This window comes from Accipiter gentilis, chromosome 2 (assembly GCF_929443795.1).
Source record: "Accipiter gentilis chromosome 2, bAccGen1.1, whole genome shotgun sequence".
NCBI lineage: Eukaryota > Metazoa > Chordata > Aves > Accipitriformes > Accipitridae > Astur > Astur gentilis.
Window position 1 is genome coordinate 17,856,730 of NC_064881.1, and position 15,681 is coordinate 17,872,410.

The following is a 15,681-nucleotide window of genomic DNA, read 5'->3' on the forward strand; positions in this document are numbered from 1 at the left end:
CCTTGGTTCAGGATTCATTCTTAGTAGACACTTTGTATGTTAGCACACTATTTTGGGTGTAAAATAGCTTAATAGCGTAGATGTGGGCTGTTCATTTCCAGTTGGCCTCTATGCCTAAGAATGGTCTTTGAAATATTTAACTTAATACTACAAATGCGTCCACAGGATTCAAATAATATACAGTAAAAATAAAAAGAGTTACAGAATTTCTCCCCTGTTTTTAAACTAAGTATCAGAAATGCTCCTCTGATCTCTCTAAGCACCACTGACTAGAATTAAAATACAATATAAAGGAGTTTATACAGTAGCTCTGAAGAACAGTTTCTCTCCTCATACAAACATAATCATATGCTGTGCTAATCTGCAGTCAGGACATTCAGCTTTATTTCAATTTCTGCTCGGGTTTTTGGACAGAATAACACCTGAAATCTAATGGAGAAGGTACTTCCTAAGGGATATCTTGCCAGAGAATGCCCTGCTTTCCTCTGAAAGATTAAGTTGATGAAGGTTAACTTTATCTTAGCTGTCACTGGAATGGAGACAGAAGCGAATAGAGGTTTGAACAGAGAATCCGCAAAGATAAATCTTTCAGTCCATTTCCTTACTGTTGGGTAGAACCAGCTGCATCTATTAATAGGAGGTTTTGATTTGCAGTTTAGTCTTCAGCAGCCACAGACAAGTTAGCTATGTTGATTAATTAATGCAAAACAAATCGGAACTAACTTTTGTTGTTTTTAATTATCCTACTAACTCTCTGCTATTTAGTGCTACTAGGTTTGCTATTAGGTACGACGGCAACCTGAGGTTTTGCTCATTTCTCTTGCCTCATTTGTAAACCAATGTATGTCAGCATTAGTACCTAGTATGGCTGTAAAGATAAATTTTTCAAACTAGTTTTGTGAGAATGCATGGCTTCATGCAGTCATGCCATTTGTTTTTCCTTTCATCTGCCTTTGATCACTGCATAAAAAAAATTAATAGGGGACTTAGAAGCTTGATGAAGATTATCAGCAAGAGAGATCCAGACTGGTGACTGCACTCAAGCCCTGTGAAAGGAAGGCAAAATTCTTCCATTATGAGAGTAATCCCCAGGAAGGGAGATGGCAGTGGCTTGTTTGGGATAGGTAAGGGGATATGCAAGCATGAGATTATTGCAGCAGAAACAAGTACAGGGGTAAGACATACATGTAGGCAAAAGTTCTACAGTTCCTGAAACAATTTGTTTTGAACAGATCTCTGCCTTCTTTTTTCCTTCCTGTGTACCCTTGTTCTTGAAGTGGAAGTATGCCCACTTTGCCATGCCATCTTCTGAAACTGTAGGCTTCGGTAAAATAGTAAGCTGTTGCTAAATGGCAGAGGCACCAGGATTAAAGGTGAAACTGTCAGAAGGTGCTGGATGCTGTGTAATAATGAAGCTGGATCTTTCGTGGTCACAGAGTATGGAGCACAAGAGTGCTATAGCCATTGTAACTTGGACTACTTTTATCCACTTCTGGATACTCTGTAGTCAGTATGGGTATAAAGAAGATGGAGAACACTTGCCCTAAAAAAAACACCTCCAATAAAAATATAGGGAGTAAAAGTTAGATAGGTAGGTGGGGCAATGACATTCATATTGTTATAAACACATCTGCCTCATGTCTGTGAATATACATGAATCTGTTAGTCATATAGCTAGAAAATAGCAAAGCCCCTAGGGTAAAAGGACTGAGGTCAACAGTGAGGTACTGCCAAATTTCTGTCAAGAAGCACTCTCAGAAATGTTCAGCGTTTCAAAATATTTTTTCTTTTCCTGAAATGTTGGCCAGTAATACATTTTGATTTGAAAAAAAGCACAGCTGGATTTTTACAAGTAGGCACAGGCTAGAAACAGGCACAGAACTCGGGCAACTGCCCATTCTATCAATCTTTCCTATAAATGCAGCACAATCCTTGTTTTCAGTGCATCTGATATTTATTTCCAATAAATACTATGTATGAGAAGAAGATAATGAAAGAGACTCCTAAAGATATTGTTAGAAAACCCTAAGTAACCAAAGCATCATGTTGCACTGAATTTTTAGTTATGTCCTCTTAAGAATGTATTATATCATGAAAAAGTGACTAACAGGCTTCACGTACCAGGTGTATTTGAATTTATTTTCTGCTTTTACTTACCAGTACCAATGACCTTACTGAGAGAAAACTATGTGTTGGGAAGCGCTGATGTAAACCATTTGTTCAAGAATATGCAAGCAAGGTGCTGATGCACAGCAAAGTTGAGGGTAGCTTTCTTTAGATAATGATCTGTTTCTTTGTTAGTGGGAAATTGTTAAGTTGTTAGAGCTGGAGCATCTCTCTTGTGGATTTCAGATGAACAAGGTTCAGAAGTAATTGGCAGCACATCTGATCTAACAGCCCTTATAAATAAGCCTTACTAAAGCAATTCCACCTAATAAAGTCAATGTAATAGCTTATGTAAAAAGATCATCTGCAGCATCAGGCAAGCATCAGGCACTATACTGACTCCACTGGCAATCTGGATCTGGTTCTAATTAACCACTATACTGATTTCCCTCTAGTATAATCCTGCTGAATTGGACAGAGTTGTGTTTGATCTAAGTAGTGAAAATGAGAGATGGGAATCAGGTCTCAAGATCGGAGAACACAAGACACTTTAATGTTGCAGTTTCTATTTACTGTCCTAAACTATACCGCTCAAAAGTATTGGACCTCATTGGACCACTTCATTGGAAAGAACTAAGGGAAGAATTTAATAGCTAGGTTCTTGATTTTGATTAGAAGAGGCAGCTTCGGTGACCACACAGGAAACTTCCCCTGTAGATGCCAAGCCTGTCAGGTTTGTCTCCTGCATCAGTCCTCCATTAAGCCTTGCTCTTGTTCTGTACAGATAGATGGGCAGAATGGCTGAGGTTTCAAAAGATAGACACCGCAACAGGATCGATCCAGTAAAAATCTGCATTTGTCAACCCCCAGTCTGTTTTTCAGGTTGGGGGGATTGTAAAGGTTGTCTACTGCTCTGTACATTTAATCCCAGTTGTCTATAATACCATGGGACCTTGTTTCACTTGTTTTCGTCTTTTTTGCCGAAAAGTACCTTACTCTTTGAGTGAAAGCCATGATATAAGGCAGAAAAAGAAGACATTATTGCAAATAAGATTTTTGCAGTCAGTGCATTCTTATAGAAGAAAGCTTGAAATACAATAACTTATTAGGGAGTAAACTCAATACTGGATAAATGAAAAGCATAGCACTTCTAAACTTCTAAACCACTCTTCAATTTGTCTGAGAAAAGCTGTTTGTGAGTTACTTTACAGTGTAGTATGTAACTCCACATATTTCTGAGGTGTGGGCAAAGACTTGTTTCTCTTGTGACACTACCTGGAATGATATGATTGGACTGAAAATGATAGATTATATGGTACTATACCACGATGTGTACATGTGGTATTTCCTATTCTATTGTGTTATTAGATCTACAGATTATGCTGTGATACATAATATTCAGTTTGCTAAATAAATTTTACTAAGCAAATTTCACATCAGTAGTTCATTTCCTATCAAACAGGAGTCACTGTTTTTTATTATTTGCAGTTAGCCAGCTCCTGTTTCTATCCAGTAGAAACCAGAAAGTTTCTACTTGAAGAAACTCGAATAGACTAGGATGTGTAGCTCCTATGTATTTTTTTTTCCATTAAAGTAGGAAAGTATAGTATATACTTCCAATATAGTAGAAAGTTCAAAACAGGTATTTGGATGTAGACGAAAAGTTCGACATTGGGTATGTTCAATAGAAATAGCACTGTATGAATAGCAGTGTATGAATAGCAGAAATAGCAGTGTATAGTGCTATTCCAGATGGAACTGCATGACCAGGGTAAAAAATTAGTAAGGACGCAGATATGTGGGAATTAGGGTTGCAAACTAGATATGGCAGTGGCAAAAATGTGGCATCATCTCACAACTCCTGCACAGTTCTCTGACCACAACTTTGCATTATCATCACCTCTTCTTCCTCCACTTTCATTTGTGTTTGCAATGAATGTGGTAATCACAGTTGCTGTACTTCGGTATAGTTCTGTCTTTCTAGTAAATATAGGCTGAGAGGTTTAACAAATCAGGGCACTCTGGAAACATAAAGACCTCCCTGCTATGTCTCTGAATAACAGCAGAACCTAGGGAAGATCATGGCATCTTGTTTTCTTAGACTGCTTATGAACAGCATCTAAGTGCCTAGCAGACTGTCAGGCAGAGTGAAAATGCATAGCATGTTACTTGGCAATTGCGTTCTCTGACATAGGTACATAAATTCTGTTTTAAGTCATTACGTATGTGTCAAAGAGGCATTCTAGACTTCTCACCAAGTCATGTTGTTTTACAAATGTGGCAGTATGGGGAAAAATTATAGCTTGCATGGCTTTTAAACATTACCTAAAGTGACCAGAACTTTTACTTAAAGGTTTTTAACTATATTTTAATTAATTTAACAGAATTAATTAAATTTAATTTTAGTGATTTTATTAAAGCTGAAGATCTACTACTCACTTGTGTAAAGGACAAACAGTATTTATTTTTAATAGTAAAAATAATAAATAACCTATGAGACACCTTGGCAGCTGAAGGAAACTTGCTTATCACTCTAATCATGTTAGAGACGCTGTTCCACATTGCATTAAGCTTATAAATTAAACTCAGACATAAAATCAGTCATGAATTAAAATCCATGGAAGTGTAACTGAAAAGCAGTGTGTTTACAGTAGCCACATGTACCTTCCCAGCAGTTAATTTATAGGCATTTTATTTTCAAAGTGACTAATGCTTTCTTAACTAGAGTGATTTACTTCTCTTCTACCTCTTTGGAACAGCTCAAGTACCTGGGGTTGAAACACTCACAGAAGATATTGATGAATTTCAGAGTGCCTCTCAAGTGGCAGGATCTGTAAGTATCTTCCCTTTGGATAATCCTGTAATTTTGAAAAACAGTTTGACAAATACTGGATTTTGCATAGAGATAAAAGTTGTGCTTGCCAGCATTGTCATCCTAGAGAGAAGAAAACTTCATTTACCTAACCCTTCTGAATTTTCAGTTCTCTGGCTGTTTTAATTTTTTCATTCTAGGAAGGGTAATATTTTGAAATAAATTATTATAAAGTCATACAAAACCGTATGTTGTTGGACTTATTTGTATAGCTCCTATTGAAAGTGCAGCCATTTTATACTATGTCTATATGTTCTTAAATGTTAGTCAAATATCCATTTTACCAGATAATATTCAATTTTACAAAATTAAGAGAACAAAGTAATTAAAACTCTAAATTTCATTATGAAATATGACATTATAATATCTCAACTATAATTTAGCTTGACGGTAGCATTTGCTTAGAAACTAATAAACAAGAGGTGTCTATTTAAAATGTATGGGTAATTTATATATATTTTTTAAATAATGCAATATTATGCTTGGTAATATTTTCATCAGTTCTTTTATTGTGAAATTTAAGAAAATCTTTTCAGATTTGCAGAAAATATAACCAGCAATAAGATATTTTTTGAAAAATTATATAATCAGAATTTTGGCGCTAGTTGTATTGTATCAGAAATTTGAATATAGGTTAAAGAAGGGATTGCTTTTTTCTAAGGCAAATAACTTGATGATAGTTGTTTGTTTTTGCAAAATTTTAGGCAGCTGTAAGAGGACACATTAATTCCTGTTCAACCATAGCAATACTGGTTTATAGCACACTTTAGTGTTGATAAAGTAAGTGAAAAGAAGGGCTCAGTATTTGTCAGCTAAGGAAGAAAGGGCAGTATTAACTAAAAAAGAAAAATGACAATGCAGACTGATCCTGCAGTCTTTCAGGAAGCTGATTAAGTACTATGAATAAAGCTAAATAATACTGAACATACAGTATTTCCAACCAGAGTTATCAAAGCAGTTGGCAGATACGGAATTCCAGATCAATTCCTAAAGCTCTTTGAGAACTTGGAGTGCAAGAACCTTACAGAGCTTTTGCAGATATTGCTCAAAAGGAGTAGTAAGGAGCAGAACTTCAGTTGTCATTGTTTTGAGCTTCTTTCTCAAGCCTCCTTTCTGCTTCACACCAGTGAACAGAGAGGTATAATAAATTTTGCAGCAGTTTCTGAACCGACATTTTTCTTACTGATTTGGAGCTGCAGCTACCAGCTTTGATTTACCAGTTCTGCAGACATGTAGCATAGGGAAAGAGCAACAAATAAATTGAACTGCACAGAAAAACAAAGATACAAGGAAAACATAACATCGTTATGTTTATTAGCAAAAGCTTGCTATAGAAATAGAGAGCCTTCAACTGAGTATTTTTAGATACATGCTCTGTGTGTGCATGCTTGTGAACAGAAAAACAATATGTACATGTATTGTTTAACGCTCTGCTAGTTCTAGGTATCGGTAAGGTTGCCTGGAGCAGTAGACTGCCAGAGGCAGCAAAGCTGCCTGGGCTGAATCCCCGAAAGCCACACTGGCTATTGCTGATTTTGCCAGTGCTGCAAAGAGAAGGCGAGAAGAGCAGTTGAAGCTATTGCTCTGCCCACCCAACCTCTCCCTAGGGCAAAGGCAGCTAGCTTCACTTTTCCTGAGCTCTTAGAAAATTCCTTAGCCTAAGTTACTAAGGAGCCATAAACCAGTAGATGTTAGTTCACCTGCTTTGGGCTTTTTTTTGTGGCTAGTATCTTAAAGCTCTTAAATAGTGTGTAGCTAGCAGTTTGGGTACTTTTCTCTCTTTAAAATGGCTTATTATTTAAAATAAGATGCAGCTATCCAACACTGTATGTTTGTCTGCAACTGTATCTCCTCAAAAAGAAAAAAATGATCCAACTATTGTTGTTGCCTTTTAGGGCTCTGAAGGAATAGAGAACTGTTCCATGGTCCCCTAATAACTTCCAGTGAGACTTATTCTTTGAGTGTTGACATATAAAATACAGAGGTAAAACTGAGGTTCCTCATTGGAAGGCTGTGAAGATAAATGCATTTTTTGCAATGGATTCCCACAAATCCTTCAAAACAGTAAGAAATAGGCCTGTAAAATTACTTCAGAATTGATACCAGAATACATTCTCGTGACTTGAAATGATTTTCAGATATTATATGAGATACAAGATGAGGGAAAAATAGAATAAATACAATGTTGATCAGACATTTCTCATAAATTGGACAAATTGGTTCCTGACATTTACTCAAATGTGCATATTACATGGAAAAATTCCTGATCTGGTTCAAGGTGTGCCATGTTTAATACTGGTACTGCATTCCAATAGGGTAATTTGAGTCTGTTGCTAGTTAAATGGATCATTATCATAAATTTCTCTCTACTCATGTATATTTGACAAATTTTCTTTGTGCCTTGGCCTTCAGAGGAGAAGTGTTTTGAGAAAAATTGTAGAACAAAGCAGCAAGAATTATGCGTAAGGATCTTTAGAAAAGAGCTCTGTGTGTTCTTTTTTCATGTCCCGTATATAAGCCCACATGTAAGATCTTTGATGTGGAGACTAAAGCAATCTGGATACCAGTCCTTAGAAGAGATAGGCAACACCTATGTCTATAACATGCTTCATGTAATTTATACTATAGTTACATGATTTTCTTGTAATATTGTATATGTTTACTGTTCAATTTCTGAAGATTCTGGAAGTTTTTGTCATTAGACCTTTTCCCTTTAAACCATTTTTAATAGAATCTTTTTGCTATGCTTAATTTTTCATGAAGAGAGTTGATATTTGAAAAATCGAGAACTTACATTTTCAGTGCTGCACAGTCCCAAACAAGGCATGCTGAATGAATAAACGAGTAAAGCTAGCAAAAAGCAATTTGAAGTATTTACAGGAATTGGCACTCTTCCCAAGTGTTTTGCAAGAATTCAAAGTGGAAGCAGCATTCAAAATGTCCTTAGAGATCCTAATTTACTGCAGGGCTCATTTTCTGACAAATATTTTAATGTAACAAAAAGTGCTAGGCAAAATGCAAAACTTTTTCTTGAGATTTTTGCAGTGTGGTGAACTCAGAGTCCTATTTTACTTTATGATTTTGTAAATTAGTTTTGTAAATATTTGGCTAGCAAGCTTTAAGAAAACACTGAAGTGATACTAGGAAAAATTAGGTGGGCTGGAATGCTGACCGAAATGGAAAAGTAAGGTATCAGGGGAAGTTACTAAATTTACAGTGACTAACATAAAGAAAGAGAGCACATGCACTGGGCAATTCACATTGAGCAGCCTTTGCCTTCCGAGTTGCTTCTTTTACCACCTGGATCTAATAGGACTCATACTTACTGTTTTTTTATGTGAATCTTTGCATTCACTCATCTTTATTTGCATGTGCACATAAAAAGGTATTTTTCTTTGCAAATTATCCATGTAAGGCAAACCAGTCCAAGTGTAACAGAAACTGTGGAAAAAAAAGTTGTCCAACTGCAAAAGGCATTTCTGCATGAATTTGCCTTGGGGTTTTGCTCTTTATTACTGTGAGAAAAATACTCTAATGAATTCTTTTATAAAGGTGTTTTGTTTTAAATAAGTTTTCTCCTGTTTTCCTTACTGCTTTGGAACTTTTCAGTTGCTTTCCTAGACGGAACACACACATGGATTTTCTGTGATAAATACAGAAATTCCTTAATGGTAATTCAATTTGTGAAATGCCTTGAGGCTTCACGCACAAGGAAAAATTAAGCTTTTAATTCTTGCTATCAATGATGTTGAATTCAGCTATATTCTGGTGATACATGATTTAAATTGTAATTGTTAGAAATTTTCTTAGCTTTTCCCACTATTTTCCCTGGGAACAATGCTAAGAAGTAACTTAATTACTTGTACAAGTTGGGGTGTAATTGACAGCTATAAATCACCCAAAGTTCAGTATTTAAATCTATAAATTATTTGCTGGATTGGGGAAACTGTTTAGCATTTATCAAGTTAGTCATTAAAATAAGTATTTTTATGTATAAGTATTTATCCACTGCCACATCAGGAACAACAGCAGTGTGCCTGTGAGGTAGTATGAATTCTAAAGGTCATATTTATATATTATACACACAAAATTAGAGTGTTCTGATACAAAAGTTTTCAAAACCAAGTTGACTTTTGTAAGTACGTGGAAATTCAGGCACATAAAGTTAAAATTTTAAATTTTAACTTTAAATTTTTAAATTTTCTGTAAAAATAATTAATAATAACAGATAACATTAGATTAGTGCAACTCCTCCACAGCTAGTCCAAAAAAACCTGCAAACATGTAAGTTTGATTACTATTAACTAAATTAATGTAACATCAAGGTTCTTGGGAAATAAGTGATATTTCCTGCAAGTAGTTAAGTAAGTAGTTTGAATTAGATACCTTGAACCTTTTTTGTTGAGACGTTCCCTAAGTAAAACAAATCCCATAAAACAGACAGCATTTTGTACATACAGCTGCAAAATAATTATTTCTTACTTTTAAAATTCTCTTTTACTTTGGAGAACACCTGAAGTACTGAAATTTTTTTTTCACTTCTTACCTGCTTATGTTCTTTTTGCTGGTATCGTGTTGCATATTGCAAAACTTGAGCTCCCAAGGTGTCTGCCTGACCCCTGTGATGTGTGATGAGGCTGTCCCACCTCCCTGCCCAGATCCCCAGGAATAAGGGCTGTTTCCAGAAAGGCCCAGGCTCCTCACAAGTTCAGTTCATCAGGCCTGCTGGCAGGCGTTGCAAGCAGCATGTGGTTAGTGCTTCCAAACAGAACTTTCATGGGGCAGACAGAAGGGCAGATGTCTTCTGGAGTGAAAATACTCTTATTTGAAAATATTTAATCCTCTACAATGTAATTTTAAGTTGAAAGAATTTTATGACCTTTAAAAAAAAAAGTAAAAAAAAATATCAATGAGTTTCTTGTTTTTACGTGTCTAAAATTTTGGTTTCTTGGGCATGACAAGTTCAAAAATATTAGTCCAAATAACAGTAAGTAAAACAGGACTGAAGTTTAGAAAAGAATTGTTCTGGTTACACTTCAGAAACTGAAACAAATGTGATTTCCAGGTGCCCACATATACCTTCCTTCCCTCTTGCCTGTAAACAGAAAAACTATGTGTAAGTTAACTTAAGCCACCATTTTTTTTTTAGTGTAAGGTTTAGTGTAAAATGTACTGGCTGACTGCCATGGGAAGCAAAAAGCTTGTAATTTCAATTACATGGCATTTCAAGTAGAACAGGCCCTGATGTGGAAGGTGGGGATTAGAGGTGGCTGCCAATATTGCAACAGAGCTGTGAGAAGGTTTATTATTTTTACAGTATCAAAAAAACATGTTGACTAGCTCACCTTATGTACTAGAACAGACTATGGAAGCTGAAAGATTAAACATTTGGTGAACACTTACAGAAAATACATATTGTGTGAAGAATCTTCAAACAAAATATTGCGCAAAAAGTTCTGCTGCATGAATAACAACTGTCCTTGCCAGCTGCTTGGTCAGAATGGAAGGGACACTTGCAAAAAAATTGTTCAATAAAGGGGATTTTTTTTATTTTATTTTGAGGGATCTCTGTCAAATGTGTCTATTTAAGATATTTAAACTATTCAGCAAAGAAACGGTAGGTTATACATAGAAAGCTAAGCATGGTTGTCTCCTACAGTATTACCTCCTGAAGTTACCAATAAAATTTGCACTTGATTAGAAAACTATGTAGAAGAAAAAGTTCAATCAAAATCCATTGCATATATTTACAGCTTGCCAGGGACTAGCTAATTAATTTGTTTTCACGTCCTTTACCTTGTTTCATTGTGATCATGCAATTCAGATAGTCTTTAAAAATGCAGAAGCACTTTCCCTTGTGAGGCGGGGACTGTTCCCATACCTGAAGAGAGATGTGTATGTGTGCTTGAATGTGCATGTGAGTACCTGGGTGTTTTACACCAAGGGAGGCCAAAATGACATAGAAAAATAATGCTGCATTGTTTATTAACACTTTTTGTGGTCTGCAAGAAAGAGTAATTTATTTTCTAACAAGCACTTGATTTCCAGATGATATTGTAGGTGATTGGAGGCCTTCCTCTTGGCCTTAGCTATCCTGAAATGTTGCACCTCTGTAGAAATTCCCCAGGTGTCAGTGGGTATTACACAGCCCATGTCAAGTTAGCTCGATGCTGAGATCAAGCCATTCACATCTGCACTGGTTTTTTTTAGGGATAAAAGCTTTACTGATGTATGCTGTCAAACTAACATTGCTGCAGATTGAAGCACATACAGTGATCTTGGAAAAACTTTCTTATTCATGACCTCCTTAATTGTATTTCTGTTCCACTGTGGCATTCCCAGTAAGTTATGGTTTTTTCCAGAAGTTCAGAGAATCAGTGATGAGAGAGACTACCTTTGGCTTTATTGTTTGTAATTTTTTTATTTTAGCAGTAATTTGGCTAAGTGCTCTAAGCAAAAAAAGTATTAATGAATGTATTGCATGTGAAGAAACTATGATGATATGTAAAGAAAGCCACTTAAGAAATGGACACACAGTTGACCTTAGAAGTTGACAAATGTATCTTGAGGGCTTTGTTTGAACGTATTTCTAGTGCAAAGAGACATTGCCTCACCTTCAAAGTTTGAAGGTGATGAACAGGGCCCAGAGCTGTTTCTACAAGTTAGAAAGACAAGGCTGTCTTTCAGGAACATCCTCATATTTAGATCTTGTTAATCTTGTTAATGTAAATAGGCCATTTATAAATTTTGTGCTAATATTTATAAAGCTTAATGAATAATCAAGGGCAATTGTAGTTTGGAAGATACTTTCAGCTTGTGTTTATCTATTAAGAATAAGGCTGTTGCATAAATTGTGTGCTGGAGACACTGAGGACCTCTGTCTATGTTTAAGCATTATTCACTTAGATGAACTCATAGTCTCAAAATGTTAAAAAATATTTTTTATGTTCAGTATTATCTAGATATATTAAAAAAACATTACCTGAACCTGCCTCCAGAAATGTTGTTGGTTATAGCCCTGAAATGTCTAGCTTCAGAGAAGGAATAAAAAATGGTTACACTACAGTTTTAATGTCTTAATAAAATTTTTTTTTCCATGTCAGTATTATTTTCTGTTAAGTGACTGTTTAATTGGAAGGCACTATTATAAGCACATAATTTATCATGAATTAAATTGCTAATATTAAATATCACATCCTTCATAACTATCATCGCAATACTGTTCTAGTCTTTTGTGAAGCTATTGTCTGACAAAATGTTATAAGCTTGTGATATTACTTAGAACAGAAAAATGCACAGGAAGAGTTACAAAAAATGGGCAGAAAATTTATCCAAAGTTACCTTGTTAATTTCACAGGATTGAAATTGGAACTGTGTATCTGAAAGGGAGTTTGAACATAGAACAATATGTAATAGTAGAGACTGAATATATGTACATGTATTTGTTTTAAATCATATACAAGATTAATATTTATTCCTGGAAGGAATGTATACATCTGTGCTACATCCAGAACTGACCACAAACTCTGTGTGTCTTTGTAGCTGTGTGTTAACAGGATGAAGGCAGACACAAATATTTATTAAATGCATGTGTGTACCTGTCTTTGTATGCCTGTATGTGCTTATACACAGGCTTATCTATAGGACTTATATGAACTTATATAAGATTTTAAAACCTGTATTTAAACATACAAATGTATTGTTGATGTTTGATGATCTTTGTGATTTGGAGTCTCCTAATTGCAAGTGATTTAATTTAAACATTACTCATGTCTTTATGAACATCTAAAGCACTATGATGATGACGACTACCATTAAAGAATCATTTTTCACCATTTATCTTAGATTCTGCTGCAGGCAGTAGAGAGCTGCCTTTACTCAGACAGTCACCTTAGTTGTATGTGTCTTACATGATTGCTGTGCATAAAGGAAAGGAGTACAGTAGAGGAAAAGGCAGAATGTAAGAAGAAACAGCAGAGGTTTGCAGAAGAGAAAGATAATTCCATTTCATTTCCAGAAAATAGGACATGGAGAGTGACACCCTCTCACCAGGCTAACATTTGAAAATCTGTGGGTTTAGGAGGTTAGAGTTATTGAAACCCATAATAATTTGCTTATGATAAACTTGAATAGTCTGAGTTAAGAATATTAGAAGAGCAATTTGGTTTTCAAGTATTACCATAGAGCACTAACTAGTTTTTATTCCGTATTTCATCAGAGTTGTGTTTGTGCATGAAATTGTATATTCAGAAAGGATTCATCCTTAAAACCTTGGGGATTTTTCCCCCTATAGTCGTTATTGAAGTTCTGCTGCTTTTTCCCCCTTATGAAAATATACACTATAAAATGTATATAAAAATGGCCTTTTTCCACCATAAAAATTTTGGGACAAGAGTATATCTAAAAACAGATTGAAAATTAAAATATTAGAGTTTTGTTACAGGCTGTATCGTCCCTTCCCATCTCTTATTTAGTTTTGTTTATTTCAGAGGAATTGTTCACAAAATAAAATATTCTTCCATCTAGAGATAGATATTGGGTAACTAATACAGATTAATATTCTGTAGTGACCTCAACAAGCCAGATTATGATTTGGATGGAGAATTCGCAATGAGGACTGAAGTGACAAATGCTTAAAATCTCTTGGGGGAACGGGTGAATCAGGTCTAGTGATCTGTCTGAAACAAATGTGTTTGCAGGATCAGTTCCACTTCTGAATAACTTACTGTTTTATTCAGCTGTTCTTGTGTATTTTTTACCTGGGATTAAATACAGGTAACTTTAATCAGAGCAGAACTAGTATAAAAAACAATTGGCAAATCAAAAAATATCATTAGTGTTCTAAAAATGTTGTGAGTTAATAACAACAGAATTATCTGCAGCTTCCAACTATTTCGTATGCTGATAAACATGACGAGGCTTTTTTATGTACGCATGTGCAGCATTACAGTGTAGCTGTTGCTTTATAAATACGAATCTGTGTTAACGTATTTTAAAGATACGTGGTTCACAATGATCAATTGCATACGAGGCAGTGTTTATTTGGAACAGATTAAAAACGGTGCAAAATATTTCCCATTTAACATTTCACTTCTGCAGAATTATGCTTACTTTTCTAAAAGGGGCGGCCACAGTGTTTTATTTAGCGTTTATGGTTAAGCAAATATTTTGTGACCAGAGATGACATCAAACCTGTATTTTCGTGTTCATCCTTTGAACTGTGGTACACCTTTCCTTATGACGTGAGAGTCCAGCCAGAAAAGTACCATCGCGTGCTGCAGCTGTGTGCAGCAACCGACATGTCTGCTGGTGGTACAGTTCCAGACTGGCAGACTGTGTAGCAGCGGGGCCCTGTATGCCTTCCGTGAACAGCGTCACCAGTTTGGGTCTCCCTCCTCTGCTCAGTCATTCTTCTCCCTGAAATTACATCCGATTAATGTCTTTGAAACCATGGCCCCTATCTAAATTTGTTTGACATTTACCAAAAAATTAAAAAATTGGAGGTGAATGACAATGAGACCAAGGCATAAACCTTGTTTCTTTAGGAAACCCGGGAAAACACCAAAACCCCCTAGACTACGGGTGAAATGTTTTGGTGAGGTAATAATGTAAAATTTATTTCAGATAGGCTGTTAAGAATGCTTTAATTAATGTTTTTGTTTGTTGTTTTTATGACCAAGTCTTGCACACATGGTCATATATTTTTTGTGTATTTCAAATAAGCATTAAAAAAAATTAATCAAGTTTACCTCATAGTATATTTTAAAATCATTTCTTGTAGCTGTATTGAGTGGTTTCCAGAAAATGCAGGTAATTTTGAATACCACAGTGTTCCAATAGTAGAGGTGACTGGGGAGGTGGCCTGTTTGCCAGCATCCTTTCCAAACTGCTCTGTTGCCCTGATGATTTAGTTGCTGTTCCTGAAAGGAATACTCCTTGCAGTGATAAAACAGCACTGGCAATTTTGATTAGGAAATGCTGTGATATTCCCAGAAGTGCTGCTTCTCAGAGATACAGTGCCAAATGTTACGGTAATTTAAAGTAAGTACAACCCCCACTAAGTAACTGGAACTGCACAGAGTGTAAATCATTGAAGAATTCGTCCTGTTATGATGTTTCAGGGTGGAACAAGAGCTTGTGTGAAGGTATATATTTGAATTACTTCAGAACTGTTGTTTTTTAAATAATGCCTACTATCTATGTTATTTATGGTAAGAAATGGTACTTTGTAATATTTTGCATAAAATATTATATATTCTACATAAAAAGCACCAGATTCACTGTTCTAAATGAGGATACCACTTTTTTTTATTGTTTCATGTGTAAATGTGAAACTACATTAAAAAATATTCCCTTTTCTTTTTATCTGTCTAATTCTCAGACTGTTTGGACCCTGGATGCCATGGGTGTCAGACCTGGAGGTTCCCCGAGGCAGAAAATCTTACAGGACTCCTTAGCAGCAAAAGAACTTCAGACCATGGAGAAACACTTAGCTGGTATGTATGGTAGCAAGGGATCATAAAACACCTAGCAGTACTTACCCAGCTAGCTCTGCAAATATTTTAGGCAAAGGAAAAAATGATCTATCTCACGTGCTGATGAAAAAGATAAAAACTTTATAAACTTCCCTCTTTCTTTGTTGAAGAGAAACAGCACAATTATTGTTGTGTTTGTAGATGTAATGAACTTCGCTGTAATTACAG

At 35.5% G+C, this 15,681-nt stretch overlaps 1 protein-coding gene across 1 annotated transcript in view; it reads left to right on the forward strand.

Annotated features, from left to right (window-relative positions):
- The window catches only part of C2H8orf34 (chromosome 2 C8orf34 homolog), a 176,947-nt gene that overhangs the window by 139,216 nt on the left and 22,050 nt on the right, over window positions 1-15,681 (forward strand). The window contains exons 10-11 of the mRNA XM_049828656.1: window positions 4,866-4,939; window positions 15,360-15,474. Coding sequence (XP_049684613.1) covers window positions 4,866-4,939; window positions 15,360-15,474 — 189 coding nt within the window. The remainder of the gene's footprint in view (window positions 1-4,865; window positions 4,940-15,359; window positions 15,475-15,681) is intronic.